This window comes from Triplophysa dalaica, chromosome 23, assembly GCF_015846415.1.
Source record: "Triplophysa dalaica isolate WHDGS20190420 chromosome 23, ASM1584641v1, whole genome shotgun sequence".
NCBI classification, from domain to species: domain Eukaryota; kingdom Metazoa; phylum Chordata; class Actinopteri; order Cypriniformes; family Nemacheilidae; genus Triplophysa; species Triplophysa dalaica.
In genome coordinates this window covers 4,706,294-4,728,430 of record NC_079564.1, presented here as the reverse complement: position 1 = coordinate 4,728,430, position 22,137 = coordinate 4,706,294, and the positions used below count along the sequence as shown (strand labels likewise).

At 37.1% G+C, this 22,137-nt stretch overlaps 1 protein-coding gene across 1 annotated transcript in view; it reads right to left on the bottom strand.

Moving 5' to 3' along the window:
- dpyda.1 (dihydropyrimidine dehydrogenase a, tandem duplicate 1) overlaps nt 1–22,137 on the bottom strand; it is a gene marked incomplete at its 5' end in the record, with an annotated part of 91,908 nt that overhangs the window by 55,227 nt on the left and 14,544 nt on the right. The window contains 6 exon segments of the mRNA XM_056737617.1: nt 668–702; nt 705–765; nt 6,029–6,215; nt 14,917–15,013; nt 15,016–15,109; nt 18,926–19,074. Of these exon segments, the coding sequence (XP_056593595.1) occupies nt 668–702; nt 705–765; nt 6,029–6,215; nt 14,917–15,013; nt 15,016–15,109; nt 18,926–19,074 (623 nt within the window).

Below are 22,137 nucleotides of genomic sequence, written 5' to 3'. Positions count from 1 at the left end.
CGAGTCTCCTCGACAGGTAAAAGGAGAGTAAAGGGAGACTTTGGTTTAAATCTTCTGCTTCTCCGACATTTCTCAATGAAATTTCTTAATCTTCCAGATTCAGAAGAGACCTCCTACACTCGTGGACAAAAGTAATGTCCATCTTTGGAAAATTGACTTCGCTTATTATTCCAATATATTATTAAAGATGTATAAAAACTGTATTCGTGTTGCTGAAAACAACAATGGCGAGGCGGGGTGGGTGGAACTGTGTAGAATAAGGGGCGGTAACATTATAATAAAATCCACTTTGGACATCACAACCGGAGCGAAATCTGAACGGCTCGATTTCTCACATGCTTGCAGGGAAAGGCACATCAAAACAAACTTACTACGTTCTTATTTTTCACGTTTTCTGGGTTGCTAGATGCACCCGGGACCCGATAATAGCACTAAAACACAGAAGAAGTGGGGTTTTGGCAAATAATTTTGTGCAATTCCTTAAAAGTACCATTTTGTACCATACACCTTAGATTTTGATGATTACATTTTATTTACTTAAATGCACATTAAGAGCACATTTCTGGTATTATTCTGTAATATAAAATTATAATAAAAAAACAAACAAAAATAGTAATAAAATCTAAAACGTTATTTGGGTTTTGTGTGATGCGAATCCAATCATTACCTTGTCCAGCGAGTAGTTTATGATGAGGGCGAATCCCATCCCTTCTCAATGGCCCGTCGGATCATGGCGGCACTGGTGGTGGGCCAAATGCGACATCTCTACACTGATCCACCATGTCTATGGTTGAGTAAAAGAGAGGCAGCCGGGGCGTGTCGTGTCTTCTGCCCTGAGATCGCCTACAAAAGCACATCAAGTGTGTTAAGACTTCATCAACAGCAACATATTTACTGAATTTAAACACACACAGCCTTCAATCCCTCACGTTCCCTCTCAACGAAGGTTACCCTTCCTTCGTGGCCCGCCGCACACGGAGCGTTTAGGGCAACAATGGCGCGGCAGATTGTCACAAGATAGCGGGCGTGTTTGTTCGAAACCCTACCGCATTGTTTATCTCTCCACATCACGGCCCAAAAGCGGCAAATAGCAGTCATACATCAGCTATCTCACTAATGAGCCTCACGTTTATCAAACACGTATGATTGCCCTTGTGGTGATGTCACAGCCGCATAATGAACAAGAGGGTGTCAAGTGAAGAGAAAACGAGTGCAGGAACATGACAGCCCACATCCTCCACAGAGAGACCTTGACAGAGAGAGAAACACCAGAGTAAAAACATCTGACGCAGAGGGACGCGCTCGAACCCACTGGGGCCCTGACGGATGTGCTGTAGTTGTCAAACGGTTTGTACAGCAGATAGATCGTTGGCAGATGAGGAGTGTTTTTTTTTCAACTATGGGCACTTTTGGAATTGTGGAAAATACACTTACATCTGTCTGGTTTGTTTGTACATTGTTGTTGTACATAAATGCATTAGGAGAATTCTGTCATTAAAATGAAACGAAAAAAAAATTCACAAAGATACTTTTTTCCACCGCTTGTAAATTTTAGATGGATGTAAACGTATCTTAATTTTGCGTCTTCACACTATATTATAACATAACATAGTTAAAATGCTATAGCAATGTTGTTGCCATGGTAACCTAAAACTTAAAAGTCTAATGTGTAATTTTTTGGAGGATCTGTTGACATGTCTTGGGATGTATATAAATACCTTATTTATTTATTACCTGAGAATGAGCTATTTCTATTTACATACACGCAGGGTGACCACCACTCAAGTGGTAGATGTAATACGTTTGTGTGGGACAATGTGAAACACCACTAAAAGGTAGCGTGAAACTATGATATAATAACAGAATGAAACAGTTTTAATACTTTTTTTCCTACAGTCTAGCTCGTAAAAATAATTGGGAATTCAGTCCATTCCAACTACAACATAATAAAGGCATAGATAAAACGCAAACCGGGACGGGTTCACCGCGGGTCCCCTTACATAGAATTCGCAGTGTTGTTTCTACATTAGCCCTAAACAGACAAACAGGCCGTGTTTCGTTAATTTATTATCTCCTTCGTCAGAGAAGTGAAAGCGTGAAGACATCTCAGTTCTATGTCAGCCACCGTAGTGCTTCAAAAGGGAGGGGAGAGGGGTGGAGTGAGCTGTTGGTTGCAATTTGCAACCTCACATCTAATGAGAGAGAGAGTGATATTGAATGCCCAAGAAATGTCAAACAAAGCCACCTATCGGTCCTCAGGAGAGACCCGGTGAGGGATGCAAATCCAAGATGCCGTTGAGCTCATTTGTGACCTGTTTTTACATTAGTTGCGCAACCTCTCCACAAATGAGTCCATTCATTCCCTCAGCTGTGGTCCATTACTGCAAAAAACAACAACGCAATCTGTTGGCCCGTTCTACACATGGTAATTTTATCAGCAAACAAACAGTTATCTCTGCTTTGCTCCAGCCACAAAAAACGGACAGATGATTAACCCCTAGATGACCCACGTGTCCAATTTACAAGAAGATTTTCTCATATTAAGGTCAAACATCTTGAGAAAACAGAAATATCTTACTCCAAACACAGGGGACATCAGACACATCACTGTCTAAGGCCATTTCCTTTGTATTTAATACTATTACGATAAGAGAATTTGCTGTGGCCTTATCCTTTTGGTGTAATGAAGCATTTTTCCAGTGTAGAATTAAGATGTACTGTTTTTAATGTTTAACAAAAAGATTATGTCCATAATGCTTCTCAACATTTATCGCATTAATAATATCTTCATGCAAAATCTAAAATCATAAAAAAACTTTGCAATTAACCACACATATATAATGAAGTTAAAATTTACATACCACTTTTATTTACTCCATATTCATGGGCTACACTAATAGCAACACTAATGTTAACTTATATTTAAAAATGATCATAATAAGGCTCATGAAATGTGACTTGAAGAAGACGACACTGTAATGTTATTAGAGGAACAAGAGACACTGGGAACACTGCAATAGTATCCTCCTGATAACTGTTCCAAGAGTGTTAATGAGTGGGCTGCTGTTGAGAGATGGACACGGAGAAAGCAATGAGCACTTATGAATAATATTAGCATATGGTATTGGAAAAGCGTTTAACTTTGATTATCTTTTAATATCTCGTAAACATTAGCCAGGTTTCCATTACGCTTCAAAATGCACAATTTGAAATGCATTGAAAATTGAAAACCCAATTGAAACATGTCAGTTTCGCAAAGACTCCCATGTATCGGAATAAAGTTTGAAACTTACATTTTTCAGTCAATTATGTAAAGGCATATTTCGCAATATGCGATGGAAACACTTTTTGTAGTATTTACAATTCACGTGGTATATAAAAAAGTCACATGACCATTTGCGGTATGCTTTGGCAGAACATATGGAAAGATAGGAAGTAAAGAATTCACATTGAGTAATATCTTATATGATGGCTCAAATGCAGGAATAAGTGAGTGAATGCAGTATGGAGATGTATTAGTAACAGTGAGGTAATATATAAGGAAATATAGACATTTCTCTTCACTCTTGCATCACAGTAGGTGGCACTATGCACTAAAGTTTGTTTGTAACCTGCCGTAAAATTTACAAAGAAGAAGTACGGCCAGAATGACATATTGCGAGAAAAATATACTTTAATCACATAACAATATTTAATGGAAATGCAGTCATTCCTTGATATTGTTTTAATCGACATTTAGAAAACATCGCTTAAATTTTGCGCAAATCTGTAATGGAAACCTGGCTACTTGCATTTGAAAAGGTGAAGAGTTATACATTAATATATAAAGTGCTAAATAGGGCTAGATATATCGATTCAGCCCAGGGTGGTATTGATGCACATTTTTCTTGTTGCTGCTAGCTTCAGCCTACTAGCATTTGGCGAATTAGAAATGATCAACAAATTAATCAAAAGAACATGACATTACATGGACATGAAAAGGGTTAACATTTAAGAGTTGTTGTTGTTAAACATGTCTGCATTTTCCTGAGAAATCTCTGGTGCAACCGGAACTACAGTAAGGATACACTGCTTTGTGGTAAGGCGGAAGTTAACTGATATCATTGTGAAAATTGCCTATTATGGCTTCAATTTCAAATCAGCATACATAAATACAGAAAAATTTGGATAAAAGCATCAAGCAAATGCATAACTGTAAATATGCTGGGTTAGGTTTGTTTTGATGCTGGTTTGAGCAGCTTAAACCAGCACATGACCAGCTAAGGACCGTAACCTGACCGGCTTAAACCAGCACAAACCAGAATCAAAACATACCAAACCAGCATATGTTGTTATTTTCAACAGGAAATTATCTGTTCCCTTGATATTAATATTCCTCCCTCAATATAAATCTATGGGACATTTTTGTCCATTTATTCAACCACAAGGTGAAAATCTGCACAAATGTAGGCATTGTGTATGCAACATGTCATGCAATATTAATAATGGCCACCTATTACTAACAAAATAAATTTAGTTGCAATGCACCACCCATTACCAGCTCTAATGCCTGTACGGTTTATCTTTATAACACATCTTCATTTCAGTCTTGGTTTTGATGATTTTGTTGGTACACTGCTTTATTAGATTTAGCAGCAGGCACGGGCAATGATTTCTCGGTAGGGTCTTAGCCTCCGCCTATGTATTTGATAGGCAGGGGGCCCTGTAAGCCCCTCTCAGGAACCCCGCTTGATGGAGCTCAGCTAAAGAGACAATGCTAAGTACTCTCTCTCCTCCAAACCTCCATCTTCAACTCTCTACAGTTACTTTGCTGGTGGCAAACTAATTAAGCCGAACAAGCTCACATGGCTGGTGCCTCAGAGGTGAGATTTAGGAAATAATCCGGTGCGGAGTGGCGGTCTTGGTGTGCGACCCTGGTGAGCAGCGCCGCAACATACAGCCACAGGAAGTCCATTGTCCTACCGCCCGCTATAATACTAATGTATTCGTTATTGTGCTCTGATTACTCATAAACATACTCATATTGAGAGGCTTTTGTATCCAGGGGTGTCACAGCTCACTATTTGCGGAGAGCATGTAATGCTCTCATCTACATAATTAATCAGCACTCCAAATCCCCCTTTTCCATTGGGTTTTGTGATCTTAACATGGGACTTAATCAGGGCAACATCTGTTTCGGTCTAGTCAGTACAAAAGCTATTTCAAATGTGGATGTGTCGAGGTAAAAACACGGGCTTGATGCCTGCGAATCTTGGAAATACTACTATGTGGGCATATTACGTGACATCAGAGATGAATTTCCAGCGGTGTGACATGCTGTAATCCATTTTAACATGTTATGAATGGCCTTTTTACCATTTATTTATAATTGTTATGGATACCAATGTCACATTAAAGAAAGAACAAGTTTACTCCTTGTGCAGAATGGAAAATGTAAGAAAAGACAGTATGAAAGTGAGTTAGAAAGAAAATAAAAAAAAGAAAGATTGAACGAAAGAAAGAAAAATCGAACGAAAGAAAGAGATTAAAAGCGTGAAAAAAATTGCAAAACATCGGGTGAAAGACCAAGCAAAAGAAAAAGAGGAAAGAGTGGAAAACAAAAGAAAGTAGTAAAAACGAAAGAGAAAAAGAAAGAAAAATAAAAAAGAGGAAAGTAACAACAAACGGAAACAACAAAAGAAAAGCGAAGAGGGCAAAACAAGAATCAAAGGAAAGAAAGAAACTGAGAGAGAGAGAGAGAGAGTAGAGAGAGAGAAAACACTTGGTTTAAACTATGATCTATTTCTGTTTTTATATATTCGCTTAATTTTATAAACCACATTAAGTTACACTGCATACATCACATTTTATTTTATTACTATAATTATATTTATTTTTGTTTGTTTATATACTTACACTATTTGCATACAGCAAATGCTTTGGCAATGTGAATGTACATTTTGTCATGACAATAAAAACAGGACACTTAAATTGAAATTGAGTGAGAGAGAGAGATAGAGAGAACGAAAGAAAGAAAAAGAAAGAATACCTGTAAGTATTTGTGCATGTGCCAGGAGGTCCATTTCCCATCATTCATTGCTATAGTATTGGCCAGACCTGCCACATCACCTACAGCAAACACCCACGGCTCACTGGTCTGCATGCTTTCAGGGTCCAGCTCTGGAAGCCCCCATCTGCTTAACCTGACAGGAGCCATGGCCTCGATCACGACAGAGAGAGATAGAGAGAGAGAGAGAGAGAGGACGGAATAGATAAAGAAAAGAGTGAATACATGAGAGGAAGGAGAACTGAAAAATCTAAACCAGAGACAAAACCAAAAAACCTGACCAACTGCAAAACACAGAGAAAATAATTTGAAGTCAATGACAAGACAAATGACACAAGCTTTCCCCCCACTGGCGTTTCTCAGTGTTTCAGCGAGGTTAATGTAACGTCTCCTGATGCATTTCATTCACTGTTAGCAGCAGTAGCAGAAAGCTACTCTGTCAAACTGATCTACATTCAGAAATGACCAGCCCTCCTCTATCTTGAACATACACCATCCATCTTTTAAAGACACGCTTGGCTCGGCGTGGAGCGTGCATTACATTTATCAACGAGGAAATTTCTAAATACAGAGCTGCGTACAGTTTGCCCAAGATTTATTACACACTATTAGGATTACCACAGTGGAAGGAGCTCTCTCTCTCTCTCTCTCTCTCTCTCTCTCTCCTTATTGAGCAAAAAAGGTTTATTTGTGCGGTGAGGTCACCTGAAAACCACAAATGATAGAATAGACTTTATAGATCTGAGTTTTTGCTTAACAAAAAGCAACTACAAATGCAGAAATTCACATCAAACCAAATACCACACCTACTCACATCTATTAAATATCATTAAATTAACTTTGCCTCTTGCTCTTCATAACTAAACTTTCACTTTGATGCCGGTGAATAAACAGAGAAGAAAAACAGAGATGCTAAGAAGAGAGTTGTGATGTTCTCCAAGAAAAACCATCTTCTACACTTGACTCTGTTGCGGTTCTCCTGATTTTCATCTGCCTCGTCCTTGCTCCCCTTTATCTCCCTCTAATGTCTGGAGTTCTTCACAATTGCCTGGATCTCTTCAACAGCCACACTTAACCCATTTCGAATTTCAACACACACACACGTAAACGCTAACTGCAAGTTGTTTTTCTCCTCTCCAGTTTTGCTCTGGAGAGGCAGCAGAGTGTGTCGGGCCTCTCGTAGCCCTCAGAGATCGTTCTTAAGTAAAGCAGCTACTCTCTCTCTCCTCCACACACACACAGAACCCATGGGCATTCTCCTCACTGACAGATGCAAATTGCAAGGGTCCATTAAGCAGAAGAATCCACACTGGATGAAGGAGAGGACGGGGGATTGTGGACCAACACAGTAGGACACGAGATGTGACCAGCTTGTAATTCTGCTGTCCATTATTATCTACTAGATGGCAAATACACACATACACAGGCCGCTGGTGGATTTTGGAAGCAACACGAGACAGAATTGAACACTAAATGTAAATTGTTCAGTGGGCATAGGTCATGTTTATCGGTCAGAGCCAATAATCTCAAAACGGCTGAATATCAGCCCGGCCAGTATAATGGACTATAAATAATTAATAAAGAGTAGTATTGATATCATTAATATTAATTGTTATTGATTACTAATTATTGTAATACATAATAACCTGATTAAAGCAGCGTTTCCCAACCTGTTTGGTCTTATGAAACCCGGCAGGCCCATCAATAATGCTCAAGCAGACCTTTAATGACACAAAACGGAAATGAGCACATGTGTACTGTAACTCTTCAAGTCTTCTTAAAAACAAACAAAAAAGTCAATAGTGTGTGGAAAACAGAACAAATAGCACATCTATTCAGCTGTCATCCATACAATTGTATAAATCACAATTTTTGGGATATTTTATTACATTATTCTTATTATTAATGTATAGACATAAAGTGATCAATATATTCTCATAGCATTTATAAATCTTTGCTAACAATAAGGCTTAAATACACTACAAGACTTTTGCTCAGATTTTGCCAGGATTTTCAGTCTGGACTGAAAGTCTGAGCCAGTCTGCAATTTTTTCTTTGTTTATTTGTTGTGCATTAACAAATGTCAACAGGTAACGTCTCATTTTTATATTTTATTTGTATTAGTAAATGTTGAAATGAACATGTATTAAGAATAATAATAGCTGTAGAAGTTTGTTTAGGCCAATAATGATATAAATATATATTTATTAACATAATATTATTGTTATATAATATAATAATAATATATTAATAACAAGTAGAATAACAACAAACAGAATCCAAGCAAGATGTGTAAGATGTATAGTGCTATATTTAAAAACTATATTATCTATCAATCTAAAAAAGTATTCAAAATAAAATGTAAAAAATATCTGAGGTTGCAAAAAAGCAAAATATTGAGAAAATTGCCTTTGGAATTGTTAATTTGAGGCACTGTAGCAGGCCATCCACTCACAAAAATAAAGTTTTCTACCGTTTCTACTGTAAATGCATAAAATATCTTCATGGAACATGATCTTTACTTAATAAACTAATGATATTTGACAAAAAGAAATATCTGAAATTTTACCATATCACATATACACATTAAGCAAAATCTGATATAAGTAAAAGGTGACAAACATAAACCATACAAGTCCATCACTGTATCAAACTCAAATGTTCGATTCTGTTCAGCATATAGTCCAACCTAGTTTGTATCTGTTAGTCTAAAGAAAGCGGCCTGCATTATTATCAGTGATGGAGCATGATTAATAAAATGCTGATGTTTGAATATTCGTCTGATCGGGTGGGTGGGTGCGGAGACTTGTCCGGAGTGACAGGAGTTAAACACAAAACACTCCATCACAAGCCCTCAGGCTCTCCCCCACAAACAAAAGATCAAAAACCCAAGAAAAAACAGCCGAGTGTGGCGGGGGATCAAATCATGTGTTAGCTTCAGTGGGCAGGACCATAATATTACCGGCCAACTTTTTTAGCCATGTCAGCTGTTCTGGTACCAGCCCTAGACGGCCGTGGCCAGACCAATCGGATGAGATACTTGAGTGGGCAAGTAATTCATATTTCCTAAATGAAAGAACACAGACTAGCGAAGAAGAAAAACAGTATCCCTCAGCATTTTCTGCGAAACAAAGCCAAGAAATCGATAAGGACAGAACGAAGAAATCTGGAGGTAAACGAACATAACAATAAAAAAATGTAGATTATTGCAGACATAGAGTTTGATTCTATTCAACTAAAATACAGCCACAAAAACACACAACAACACATTAAATCAAACAACCGGCCAAAAATCTCTTTATGAAATTGCGGTAGCTGGCTTTACGGTCAAGTGCAGTATTTCCTCTCCTGCTAAGAGGTGATTTGGTGTGCTTTAATTAACCTTGGAGACTTATTGCTAATAATGATAACCCTCTCCTGCTGCGTAGACCTTTCCTGATGTTTAACATGTTTCACAGATGCTGCGAGCAGGTGGGTCATTGTAAAACAAGCTCTACTAATCCTTACGAAACAAGCAGGCGCTACGTTCAAGGTGAGGAGTCGGACAACCCAGACAGACATCTAAAAACCAAACATAGATCTGCAAGTTTCTGTTAATGTCAAATTTTTCAATGTTGGTTAATATTATATTATTGTTCTTTTTTTTTATAGACCTTTTCATCTTAACAACATCAACATTCTTTTGTGACCTACGAAACGGTCTATATAACTTTAAGACGTATTGCTTTAATTTATATTTGTGTTGGTTGTGTGCTAAAGGTTGAGTTAAAATTGTTACAGTTTTTAGAGTGTAACATTTATTCAAAAAGTGGAAATGGTGCACCAAATCACAAAGTTTCTATTACGTGTGGAACTCAAAAACCACATGTCACTTCTTTCCTTCTAAAACCTCATATCTCCATATTTCGTTATTTTTCTTTTTTTGGACTTACAGTAAACAATTATTAACCCTTTATTTTGGTCAATGGGTTTTGCATATATCTAACCAATAAAAAGTATTAAAAAGTACTTGTCGACTTTGACAACACCGTATTTAATCATTTAAAATGTACAGTGTTGTTTCCATTTACTGAAAAATAGGGAATTTGGACATCTGATGTTTCAGAAGGACAGCGACGATGTACCATAGTCTATGGCCTGTGGCGTAGCAAGTCTGCCTTCAGAACTGCCTTAATTCTACGTGGCATTGATTCAACAAGGTGCTGAAAGCATTCTTTAGAAATGTTGACCCATATTGATAGGATAGCATTTTACAGTTGATGGAGATTTGTGGGATGCACGAAGCTCCCGTTCCACCACATCCCAAAGATGCTCTATTGGGTTGAGATCTGGTGACTGTTGGGGCCATTTTAGTACAGTGAACTTATTGTCATGTTCAAGAAACCAATTTGAAAGGATTCGATCTTTGTGACATGGTGCATTATCCTGCTGGAAGTAGCCATCAGAGGATGGGTACATGGTGGTCGTAAAGGGATGGACATGGTCAGAAACAAAGCTCAGGTAGGCCTTGGCATTTAAACAGTGCCCAATTGGCACTAAGGGGACTAAAGTGTGCCAAAAAAACATCCCCCACACCATTACACCACCACCATAATTGCATTTAATGAGAAATTGAACTGGTGTGCCTAATAATCCTTTAGGTGAGTGTATATTCCTGTTTCTTTACACAACAACATCGGCTTTCCACTGGTCTGGCGTGCATAATACATAGTTTTGATCCGTTATCCTGGATCCGTGTAAATACAGACAGTTTTGATAACGCTGTCATGTGTACGTGAAACTTTTCAAAAACGCAAAGGAAAAACCTTTCAGTTTACATCGTGTAAACGTGGCCTTAGGCGGCCATGAATAAAACTTGGATGCGGGCCCCAAATCCCCCGGGCCCATATGCACCTGTATACCCGGATGCTACGCCACTATCTATGGCAGTAAAACAACAGTGTTTAGTCGTTACACATTGTGTGATCGGACTGCCGACAGATCAGTGAGTAAACTCATAGCGTGGGAGGGATGAAACTCATTATCGTGATTTCATGTCACCACCAGTCAGGACTGGACACTACGCTTTCTCCATGACATTACACCTTGTTTTTTTTAATACAACTCTAATTGAAAATCATAGCAGCTCTGCCCTTTAGCAACCTGATCTAATTAGAGGACTTCAAAAAAAAGTTAGCGTTCACTCATGTTGCATGCTAAAGCCACCCATAATTACTGAGTGCTGATTATAGATATGAAATAACTGAACTGTAACGATTATGTTGTTAATCAACTGTCAACCGAGTTTACTTAGCAACCGTGATCACAAGGATCTGACCATGATTACTGCAGAACAACACGACAAAAATATAAAATCTGCCATTATTTATTTACCTTCATGCTGTACAAATCCTGTATAACTCTTTCTTTTGTAAAACACAAAAGAAGTCCAGTGTTGTTTGTTTACCAACCTTCTTGAAAATATCTTCTTTTGTGTTCTTCAGAAGAAAGTAAGTCATACAGGTTTGGAATGACTTAAGTAAAGAAAATGTACAGGCAGCGGGGTGTTATCGCAGAAATAAGCCCCGACAGTGTGATTATGGCCCGACGTGAAGCTGAGGGTCTTGTATCATACTGAAGGGGCTTATTTGGCAATAACATCCGCCTTCTTGTTCATTATCCCGCTTATTACACGGCTACTTACCACATGAAAAAAAACTGGACATGACATGTGAATTTGAAATATTTGATTAGGTCATTTTTACCGAATGCAGACCTTCCGAGAGGAAACTGCGTTAACTTTCGGTTTTAAGGTAAGAAATGACGTTCAAATGTCACAAACAAGCAAATTGGTTTAATCGTTTGTAAATATAATGTCATATATGTTATTAGGTATGGTAAGAAAAAAATGACTAATTATTTGCTGCATCCGGGTTACCGTGTGTTGTTTTGAGAGGTTGTTGTCTGGGAATAACAAACCTGCAAATGTCACGACTAGCCAATCAGAATCAAGCATTACATGGAGCCGTGTAATAAGGATAAGTAAATGATCAAATAAATTTCATTTTTGGGTAAACTGTCTCTTAAACTGACTAAATAAACGGTGTATTTCCTACACAGCTATCAGTCACAGTTCAGGTGTGTATAATTATACAGTTGAAATGAAGATGAAACTCCTGCTAGCTCTCAGACGCTATTTCTCTTTTCACCTGGTAATCACGTCATCGAGACCATCCAGGAATAATTTTGAGGTGTAACCGAGCGGTAATAGCTGGCTCTCTCCTGCAGGGCTGAGCTCAATGCTAATCCAGTCAAACTTTTTTTTTTCAAAAAAACATTCAAGGCCATTCATCACCGAACTGCCACCTGCAAAGACAAACGGCATCACAAAAACATGCTAGTGTAACAGTCTGCACTTGCCGTGTTGTGTGGAAACAAGACAAAACACTCTAACAGTCATGGTGTTAAAACAAAGGTGAAGTACAGTGATTACTTGATGCTAAAGTTTATATTGCGGTTCAGCAGACTGTCAATGCTCTTCCTTTTAACATAATGATCCTAATTCATAAAAACATGAACAAAGCATTTTCTTTCATTAATTAGATGCAACAAATTGAAATGGCCAATTAAGGTGACAATAATTTTATTAGTTTTTATTAGGTACAAACTTCATTAAAGAGAACATGAGATCATGAAAATTACTTTCATGGAGTATTTAACGTTGCCGTGTTTGAAAGTAAGCAGTCTGCCAAGTTGTAAATCCAAAGGTGAATGAATAACAAAGTTATTATCTTGGGAAAAGGGACTATAAATCACGCAAACGAGTCGTCCCTAGTCCGATTCGCATACCGCCGCGAGGTTTACGTCACCATATATAGTCCCCGCCTACGTTTAGCTAGGACTGCCCACGAAAACTTCTCTCTTCTCCCCAAACACTGTAGCTTGTGAGCTTCATTCGCGGAAGACCAATCACATCAGACTAGACCATTGACCAATCACATCAGACTAGACCATTGACCTAGAAAGGTACTAAAAACTGCCTAATATTACGATATAATAGTGGCTTTACACCTTCTATGTACATAAACTTGTCGTTAGAGACTCCATAAACCAAAGTAGGACCTTGAAAATCCATAGTCATGTACTCTTTAAACTACGTCATATAATGTTTCTAATAAAATCAAGTTTGTAGTAATGTGTTATTTTACTTGTATTATTTGTTTAAATATTTCAGCTTGATCCCAGATTTACAGCTATATAAAAAAACTACTGTCAGTATTAGCTAAAGACACAGTGAAAATTAGCACTTAAAAGGCGCAAACTTTATGGGAAGAGAGTAATTAAATGAATTATGTAACACGTTTTACCAAGGTTTGCACTCGTTTTGCGCTTTTTTTAAAGCCCCAAAAAAGCCTGTCTTAAACCCTGCACAAATTTTCACTAATCTTGGTAGATTGTGTTGGTCATTATGGGATGAGATATTGTGCCTGAGTTTTGTTTTATGTGCGCCTTGTTAGTAAATCACCCGCAGACATTTCTCCATTCTGTGCTTTTTTGAAATCACCTGAACTGTTCATAAAAATAGGCCCTTGGTCTTTTATCATCTTCATTCATATGGAGGTACAGCAATACAAGAGTGGATTAACAGAAGACTTGATACTTTTATTTTTTATGTTTAATCTACCCATCTTCACTGCTTATTGAGGAAAACTCCAAGACAGCCAAGCTAATTCAAACTAAATCAAATGAATAAATCCCTGAAACAACACAGACAACATGGGCCTCAGCCTTTCAGAGCACTGATGGGTTTACTCAGAGCATAATGAACAAAACCCACAACAAACAACGCTCATCATCACACATTTACAGGTTCTGTTCTTAAACCTAGTGAACCTGTCCACTAAACAAACACACCTAACTAAAACAGACCTGAAAGAAACCGTAATAAGCGTAAAATTACAAAGCGCGCACACATGAGGAAAACAGTAACGGTATTAGTTTTTGTCAGGGTTATAGTTCAGAAAGACTGATACTGAAATCTAATAAAATACAAGCCTAAATACTATTTGAAAAACAAAACAAATGAAAATGTAAAAATGTAGCCTCATCAATAAACTGCCATTATTTAAGATCCATCCATCCATTTTCTACCGCTTATCCGAACTACCTCGGGTCACGGGGATTATTTAAGATGACACTAAAATTATTTACTAAAAATAAATAAAAATAAAACTGAAAAAAAACCATAAATAAACAATAAACTAAACTTAATGACAAAATCATATAACAATATTGCACAAAAAAAGAAACATGAAATAAAACTTAAATTAAAATGAAAAATAAAAGCTTATTCAAAATGTCAATAAAACAAAACTGTAACTCTATAGCCCACTTCGTAAGTTTCAAACACTGGTCCAGAAGCACTTCCGATTTCGTTTTTTATTCATTAATATTATCTTACATATATAATTAAATCTTAAAGTTATGTGTTGAACATATTAATTGTTTATAAATCTGTTGCTTGTATTTTGTGTTGTGAAACAGGAAGTTCTTTTGGACCAGCCTTAAACTCTAGAAGTGGTCTATGGATACTTTTTAATGAATAAAATACATTTATAATCAAAATTTTACTGGGTGAGAATGTATTCACTCGTCGCAATGTCTTCTGGGATTGCCTTCCTCATGAATGACACATGATACTACCTTATATTTTGACCAAAGTAGACATCTCCCAAGGCAGCAAAACTCTGGAATAAGCCTTTGAGTTTCCAGTTCACCAATGTGCAAATACTGTCTAGGTAGGCAGCTCACTAACATACACTGTAAGAGAAATCTCATTTTAAGGGCTTTTGAATCAGTGTTTGTGGGTAATAAGTAACGCACCTTTGAGGTCATTCAGAAGAGAAACAAAAGCACTGATGATATAGTCGGCCTTCAGACGAATTATCTGTTCCTCATCCTCCCCCCAGTGTACAGTCTCGCTTTGCTGAACTCCATTCCGTGGACTCGACCCTCTTTCAGTAACACCTCCTGTGGAGACATGAAGGGAAGGAATTCACACTTTTCCTCCTTGGCCAGCTCCATCTATGAACATCACAAAAGTGTGATCACCAGATGTCCATTAGACCAGTGGATATGAGTCACGTAAGCTAACAAAAGCAGTACAAAGGTACATTTGTGTTGCAGGTATAACTGTAACTTTAACAAGAAAATTTGAATTTAAATGGTTCGCAAACATATTCTATATTATGTATACTTAAGGCCTGTCCACACCGGAACAATAACCTCACGCGCTTATCCCCAGCGTTTTTTTTTCGTTTTTTTTGTCGTTCACACTCAAACGGTTTTCACTGGCGATGAGCCGAGTGAACGTGCAAATTTACTCCCTGACATAGATGCAGCTCCAGGAACATGAACAAAAGCAGCAATTTCATTGGTCGGCAAGTTTTTTATGTTGCGCAACAAAAAAACGAGCCGAGGTGTTTAAAATCAAAATTACGCTTTTATTGCGCTATTTATTTAGTCACGAAGCGTTAAACGTCGACGATTAACGTACACAATTGTCGTCCCGGTGTGGACAAGCCATAATACCATTACGGGTAGATATAACATAATTTTTGTTATTTAATGTTATTTTCTTATATGGGACTCGAAATACTAAATGACAAACCGGTATTTCCATCATAAAAGTCATTAAAATGTGACTTCTTAAGCAAAACAATTTATGACAGACAACAACAAATATTTTAAACTCCTCATAGAACACAGTTTTCACACAATAGTATTCAAACCAAAACTACAACATTTTTTTTTCAACATAAAAGAATCCCAACCAAACAGGACATTAAACACTAACATTTTCCCTTTTTTCGTCTAGCTCAACAACACATAAAATAACACCAAATTCAACATTTACTCTCCCCATCCAGTCCCACGCAAAGCATGCTGGGAACTACAAAATCCCCTGCCTAGTTTCTGTTAATGTCAATGAAAATGATTGAGCGTGCAGTGCTTTCGGCCAAACATTCAGGTCTATGTTTGCACGCTATTAATTTTGTTGGTCAGAACAAAACCAAAAAGTACCAAGTTAGAGCTCATAACAACTAGCAAAGGTCGAACCTTTTATCTGGCTGTGAGATAATGAACCTCATTTAAAAAACATAAATTGCACCTCGGTTTGGGGATGCACATCAAAAGTTTACCCTTTTTTTACAGAAAAACAAGGATGAAAAGGCCGGGTGAATCATAACTTCACCTGAAAGAAACCCTTCAGTGTGGGCTAATGTAAGTTAGTCGTGTGGTGACAATTACATTTTTTTCTTGTATTGCACGCTTCCATAAATTGTCTGAGCTCTTTCTGAATACATACACCTACGAGAGTCTTAAACTTAATATAGTTTATAAACAGTCTTAATGATGTGAAGATGATGGTGGCTGTATTAGCCACGTATGTTCAGCCGAGAGTATAAACAGATGTGAACAATTATTGTACTTTACCGTACTTCGCCTTAATGTGGTGGGCGGCGTGAAGTACAATGTGTGAATTAGATCTAAAAGAAGTGTGGACTTTTTTCATTATAAGTTCAATGCACAAAGACTGGAAAAAGTAATCCATTTGTAGTTTAACGGGATTTATTAACTCTCGTATCTTTTAAAACCTATACACTATGACAATTTCTTCAGTGAAACACAAAAGAAGATATTTTAAGGAATGTGTCAGGTTTTGTCATGGGGGGCAATGTTGTCTGGTTACCATCGTTCTTCAAAATACATTTTGCAAACAAATAGTTCCACCAAAAATGAGAATCCTGTCATCATTTACTCACCCGCTTGTCATTTCAAACCTATCCCGTTGTTTAGCCTGGCGTCAATTCCCACCATATATGGAAGGTCATATACTGTTTCCGGGTCCAAACGCTCAATAAAATGTTATAGGCAAACAACAAAAAATGCTTATATATGATCATGACGAGCTGAAAACTATCGGAAAACCAAGTAATAATTTATTCAAATATTCATTCCGTAAGCCTGCAGACTGTAGTGTATACTGCGAGTTAATAAATGCTCCGCTTTAATATGCAATGTGAGTAAACTGTGCCCATTAACAGCTGTTTAAGCTGTAGCCCCGCTTTGAAATAAATAGATGCTTGGACAAGCGAATATGACTTTATTTCTTCTGCAGAATACAAAAGATATTTTGAAGAAAGTCCGTAGCAGAAAATCGTTGGTCCCCATTGACTTGCATAGGTGTTGTGTCAATGCAAAAGAAGTCGGTTTTTGGTTACCCACATTCTTCAAACTATCTTCTTTTGTGTTCTGCTGAAGAAAGAAAGTCATACAGGTTGGAAATGAAAAGAGGGTGTGAACTATCCTTTTGACTTCCTAAATAGCTCAGGAACTTTTGAATTAAAACTGCTTTTTTCCAGCGGACATTATATGCTTTTTGTGCGCATGGAACTTTGTCAATCAAATATCACCTCATAAATTTATATATATATATAATATATATTTATATATATGGGTCATTCTAGAATTGCGGGTACATTTCAAATAGAAAAAGAAGACAAAAAAATATGATTTTCTTTTTATGTTAAACCTTTTTTATGTTAAACTTTTCTTAAATTTAACATTTTCAATATTTGCTGATCTTAAAACTTGTAAGATTTTTTTCTAACCTCAAACCAGATACCACATGGCACGTCTAAAACTGAAATTTATGTATTTTCATCATATTATTGTTAATACAGAAAATAGATGTTTTATGCAACTGTTTACATAAATTAGTAGAGTAAACACACAAAAAATAAAAAAATTAGAACGTAATTATTTCATGATAATTGAAGCTGAATGTATGATTCAGGAGGCATAGAGTCAAAAATAGGTATAGAGGGATTCTTTAATTTTATATTTTCAAGACAAAATGTTCCTAAATACACATATTAACGTTATTTTAGTGATAGCTTCATATAATTTGTGTAATTCTTCAAAACTGTTTCAAAATTTATTTATTTTGAAAAATAATAAAAGGTTTTTCTAGGAGACTCAAATTGTACCCCCAATTCAGGGGGTACCCATATATATACTGTAATAAAAACAGAAAACTACCAGTAAATTTTCCTTTATTTTACAGACATTTCCGTCAATGCTTAAATGAAATTTAATGAAAATTCCTTCATATTAATGCAGTATATCGTGCCTTATTTTTATAGATAATTTTTGTGATGTATATATAAACTTCTTTCCCGTTTACTTTTTTCTTTAAAAACAGATGTCTTTATAAAACTGTGCTATGTCCAAGCCCTGTCTCAATATCATACCGGCGAAACAAATAACATCCCTCAGTGCATCTGACGCACATTTTTCACACCTTTGTCTAAATGGGGCTGATCATGACACGTTTAGCCGGCTGGCATCATTACCAGAAGCAGGAAGCGGGTCTATAGCTCACTAGAGAGCCCTGTGTGTTAGTAGAACAATTGACAGTAATCTCCCCCTGAAAGCAAAGGAAAGTCTGCAATAAATGAGAGTGGAAAGGCTTAAGAGAGGTGTCAGTGGTCTGGAGAGAGAGGACAGCCGCACAGAGCTCTTCATAAAGCTCTCCTTCACACCAAATATTAATAAGCTTCACTCTGATGCCTGATGTTTACTCTCTCTCTCTCTTCTCTCACATCCTATCTCTACAAGTTTCTCTGCTTTCTTGGTCTTCTCTGACTTGTTCTTGTTCTTATCCTCTCTACCCTTTATCAAAGCTTCAATCACAGCGCTTTTACAGATTGATGTCAAAGAATAACGTTTAATGTCAAAAATTGATAAAATTGTATGTTATAAAGAATATTTAACGATAAAAAGATTAGACATTTATTTTTAATCTGGAACAGAACAACCCCTCTTATTTTGTACCTCCGCCTGTATGTCGGTGAAGCCCTTCCGGAACACCCGTCGGGCTCCACATTGCAGGGCGGAAGTGGTGCAGTCGAAGGCCGTGTCTCCAGCTCCAAGAACGAAGTGCTGTAAAGCCATGGCATCGTATGAGCGACATCCGCACATCCCTTAAACCAAAAGGAGACGAGGACGAGAGGAAAAAAATATCATGAATCCTGCCTGCAGAACCAGTCTCACTTACAGCTCAGCAGATACTTGTGCTCAAATCGCTGTAAAATTGCATCTCGGAACCTGCGTCACTATCAAATTATTCTGCTTCCACGAGGGCCCATGCAGCGCGTTGTTTTGTTTTTCATGTTTTCCAGAAACGTCCGTGTATCAGTGATTTCATACTCGTACCTTTCGCTGCGTTGCTTTTATTCTTGTGATGTGATAAGGGTGACTGCACTTATATTGAACACCGTGATTTCAGAATTTCATAATACATGCAACTGAATATATCAGCATCGGATCAGTTCAGCTCCTCTGGGGTTTAAAATCATCTGCGTCACTCTCTCAAACACAAAATCCAGAGCCTGTGAGCCTGGGAAGAGTAATGGCCTTTATAACTACAAGAAATCAATCTGACTATTTAATACTTAAAGGTCCAGTCAGTGATATCTAGCGGCGAGGTTGAGAATTGCAACCAACTGCTAACTCCTTCCTTCCCCCTCCCGTTCGAAACACTACGACGGCCGACAGAACATGGCGAATTATATGCAAGGGGACCCGCGGTGTATGTAGATAGAAATAGTTCATTCTAAGGTAATAAAACATAACGCTTTATTGTGTAAGCTCTTTATACATCTCTGAAGACATTGTTATGTATATTATATTGCCTTTCTGTCAATAGATCCTCCAAAAAATGACACAGTGGACCTTTTATCATGAAAAATGAAGAGATTATTTCCAATTATCATTTAATCAGCATTTTTAGATGTATTGTGGTCATTCCAGTGAATGAAGGTCATTAGATAAAAAATATTTTTGAACTTTTCCAAATATTACTGCTGTATTGCTTAAAAGTGAATATGAACTTGTTTTCTTTGCCGTAACCGAGTTCCGAGAATTATTTTCAGCTATTTTTCCAGTTTTCCTTTTCGGCAAATAATCATCTTTATTACAGATTTGGGAGAAATACTGTTAGTAATCCACAGAAGTGAACAAAAATGATAATTTTACCTAAACACATACATATAAATAGTAACTTTAGCAAAAAAATAATAAAGATATCGTCCCTTAAATTTATTTTGCGCAAAATGTAGTGTATTTTATTGCAAAAAAGGGCACAATTCATAATAAAAAAATCACAAATCATACATAACTGTCAAATATAGTAACTAGTAGAAGAAACATACTTTTAACCAATAGTATCAAAGGTCCAACTTGTTTTAATCCTATCAAATCCTGGTCAAGTTCTGGCCTCCAGTATGTTTAACACTTTGATCAAATATTTTATTTGAAGTCATACGTCATTTTGCATGTAGAGAGACACAAAACATAGGAAACAAAAAGACAGATTTGCAAACAGTATGTGTTACAAACATCTACACTCTATATACCTGTACATTAACTTTATACAAACATGTTTTCATAATGTACATTAAAGCCCATTGAAGGAAAACAGAACGTTCAATAAATAGTTACTAATATTATTATGTGGTAAAAGCTATTCTTTCGTCAAGTAATAAAGCTCATTAGTCATAACTGAAGGATGTTTACGGGTGCCAAGCAATATTGCAATTTCATGAATTAATATAGACTAGTTACAGGTGCGCCTTCTGCATTTTATAACAGCTTTGAAAGCACTCTGTAGTAGAGTAGGCGGGGCGAGACCGTGGTTCGAGTCCGGTGAGTAATTGTGAATTAGCGCCAGCTGTGCGCACACCGGGCTCGAATCACGTAGGAGATGGGAGCATAAAAGGAACGAGCGACCGGACCGTCGAAGAGAGAGGACCGGGCCCGAACTTGTGTTTGTATTTGTATTTATGTTTATGTTTATGTTAATGTTATTGCGCCGGCGGTCGTCCGTGAGGGGCCGCCGGCTATTATTACTTTATTAAATGTTTGTTTAAATGTCTTCCGGTTCCCGACTCCTTCCTTCCATACTTGAATCTTATTACACACTCCTACCCAGAAGTCAACATGATCTGTTTTATAATGCAGCCGAGTTGGTCTAAAGCTGTACAGCATATGGTGAATTACCTCAAATGCTTATAAGAGCTCCCCGTTTCATTCCAACAATTTTTTGGCCAACTGCCTTAATGCGGTAACTTACAGTAAGAGGCAGGGCTGTACATTACATTTGGTCGTATATATTAGTGAGGTTTTATTCAGTCGGTATATACAGACCTTTCCCTAAAATTTCCATTTTCATTTGATTCCAACTGCAATATTGTGAGCCTCCATTAATCTAAATGAAAACAATACTCTCATCTTCCTTTTTGTTCTTTTTGATCATTCCACAAAACCCAGAAATAGTAATAACATCTGGCACCACAAACCATGTCATAAAACACTCCTTGTCCCTGTCCCCACCCATTCTGACAATGAACAAACATACCAAAGTACAAAACAAAAGACAGGATGCCAATATTTGGCATAAAGGCACTTGAAAAAAGTTTTCTGGTGTAATTATGGAATATCGATGGGATCAAGTGGGAAAAAACATGATTTTTTACAAATACACACATGGTTTACTGGCTTTCACAATAAGAGGAAGAAAGTCCTTTAACGTGAAAAAAACTTATTCTGCGAAAATGCCATCGGACATTTTGTGTCCTCAGCTTGAGGAAGACATGCCAACATCTGACAAAAATTATGATAAGGAACAACATACTCTCCCCATCTTCAATAAAGCCAATCTAATCTGTCCAATATGAAACCCTAAATCAAAAATGTGTCATCATTTGTCACTCACCCTCGTGTATTTTAATCTGTATTACTCCCTTCAAAAAAAAAACAACAATCACAACAATCACCCAACAATTTCCATAAAACTAACAAAGCCTTCAACATCAATAATTAAAATGCTGCACTTTAACAATGCTTGTACATTTTTTTAAACGTATGATTTTGTTTGACAGGCATAGGGCAGACAGAATAAGTATCACTATTATTTAAAACAAATATGAAGTCTCACATCAACAGATACATGTTCCAGTTTCTATTTCTGAAACGGACTCCTTCCG